The sequence below is a fragment of the Aplysia californica genome, unplaced genomic scaffold (assembly GCF_000002075.1).
Source record: "Aplysia californica isolate F4 #8 unplaced genomic scaffold, AplCal3.0 scaffold00100, whole genome shotgun sequence".
Taxonomy (NCBI): domain Eukaryota; kingdom Metazoa; phylum Mollusca; class Gastropoda; order Aplysiida; family Aplysiidae; genus Aplysia; species Aplysia californica.
This window is the reverse complement of record NW_004797370.1, coordinates 546871-548055: the sequence shown is the minus strand read 5'-3', so window position 1 is coordinate 548055 and position 1185 is coordinate 546871. Positions and strand designations below refer to the sequence as shown.

Genomic DNA, 1185 nt, shown 5'->3' with positions numbered 1-1185 from the left:
ATAATAATAATTAAAAAAATAATAATAATAAAAATAACAAAAATAATAATAATGTGCTTTCCAGTTCCATCATAAAAGCAAGTTCACAAATACACTGATACGTGGCCTTTTAGATTTGTCATTAATTTATCATTATTTTCCTTCATCCACATTTCCATCCCCCAATTCTATAGATCTACACACTGGACTGCTACTTCCGCCAGAGATGGATGGACCACCGTTTGGCCATGAACGTGTCCTTGGAAAACCTGACCTTGGGCATCAAGATTCTGGAGCGGATCTGGCACCCGGACACGGTCTTCTACAACGGTCAGAAGAGTTACCTTCACGCCATTACGTCACACAACCGCTTCTTGAGGATCGCCGCGAACGGCACGGTTCTGTTCTCGCAACGGTCAGTTGGATGTTGGAGGGGTTCTTTTTTTCTTTTTTTCCGTGAGTGAGTGCAGGGAGGGGGGGGGGGTGTTGAGAATATGCAGGGTTTTTTTTTGGTTATTTGTTTCGTTTTGTTTTGGGGGGGTTTATTTGCTTGTTTTGCTTGTTTTGTTTGTTTTGTTTGTTTATTTGTTTGTTTGTTTGTTCAGGAAGCGGAGTTTGTTGCTATTGTTGTTGTTGCTGTTTTATTTCATATTTTTACTTTTTCTTTTCTTTTCTTTATTTTTCTTTTCTTTTCGCTTTTTGTATGTGTGTGTGTGTGGGAGGGGGGGGGTAGTTTGGTTTTATTTTGTTTTTGTTTTTGTTGTTTGTTTGTTGTTGTTGGTTGGGGGGTTGTTGGTTTTTTTTGGGGGGGGGGGACAAAACAAACAGGAACACGTTGTACATCTGTTTTTCCAGGTCCAGTAATCTGAAGAGACGACATGTCTGGCACATCTAGCCCGGGGGTGGGCATTCTGGAGACGATGGGATAAGTGTTTTACTGCTGGGTCCATAGACGCCGAAAAAGGGTTTTCTCTTTGGTGCTAAAAGCATTTCAATTAGGTGAACACGGTTTCATAGAAGTAAAGTTTGCATTGGGGATTGTTGGCCATCGTATACTTCTTGGATGGAGGAGTAACGTAAAGCGTCTAGAGACAAGAAGAAGATAGACAGCCTGAGACAAGAGTGGACCATTGACTTTTTAAGTTGCGAGAAAGAGAGCGAGCGACGTGCGCGCGCACGAGAGAGAGAGAGAGAGAGAGAGAGAGA

At 41.9% G+C, this 1185-nt stretch overlaps 1 protein-coding gene across 1 annotated transcript in view; it reads left to right on the top strand.

Annotated features, from left to right (window-relative positions):
* Positions 1-1185, top strand: part of LOC101847479 (gamma-aminobutyric acid receptor alpha-like) — a 65402-nt gene that overhangs the window by 44900 nt on the left and 19317 nt on the right. Inside the window, exon 3 of the mRNA XM_013080796.2 lies at positions 174-394. Within this exon, the coding sequence (XP_012936250.1) occupies positions 174-394 (221 nt within the window). The remainder of the gene's footprint in view (positions 1-173; positions 395-1185) is intronic.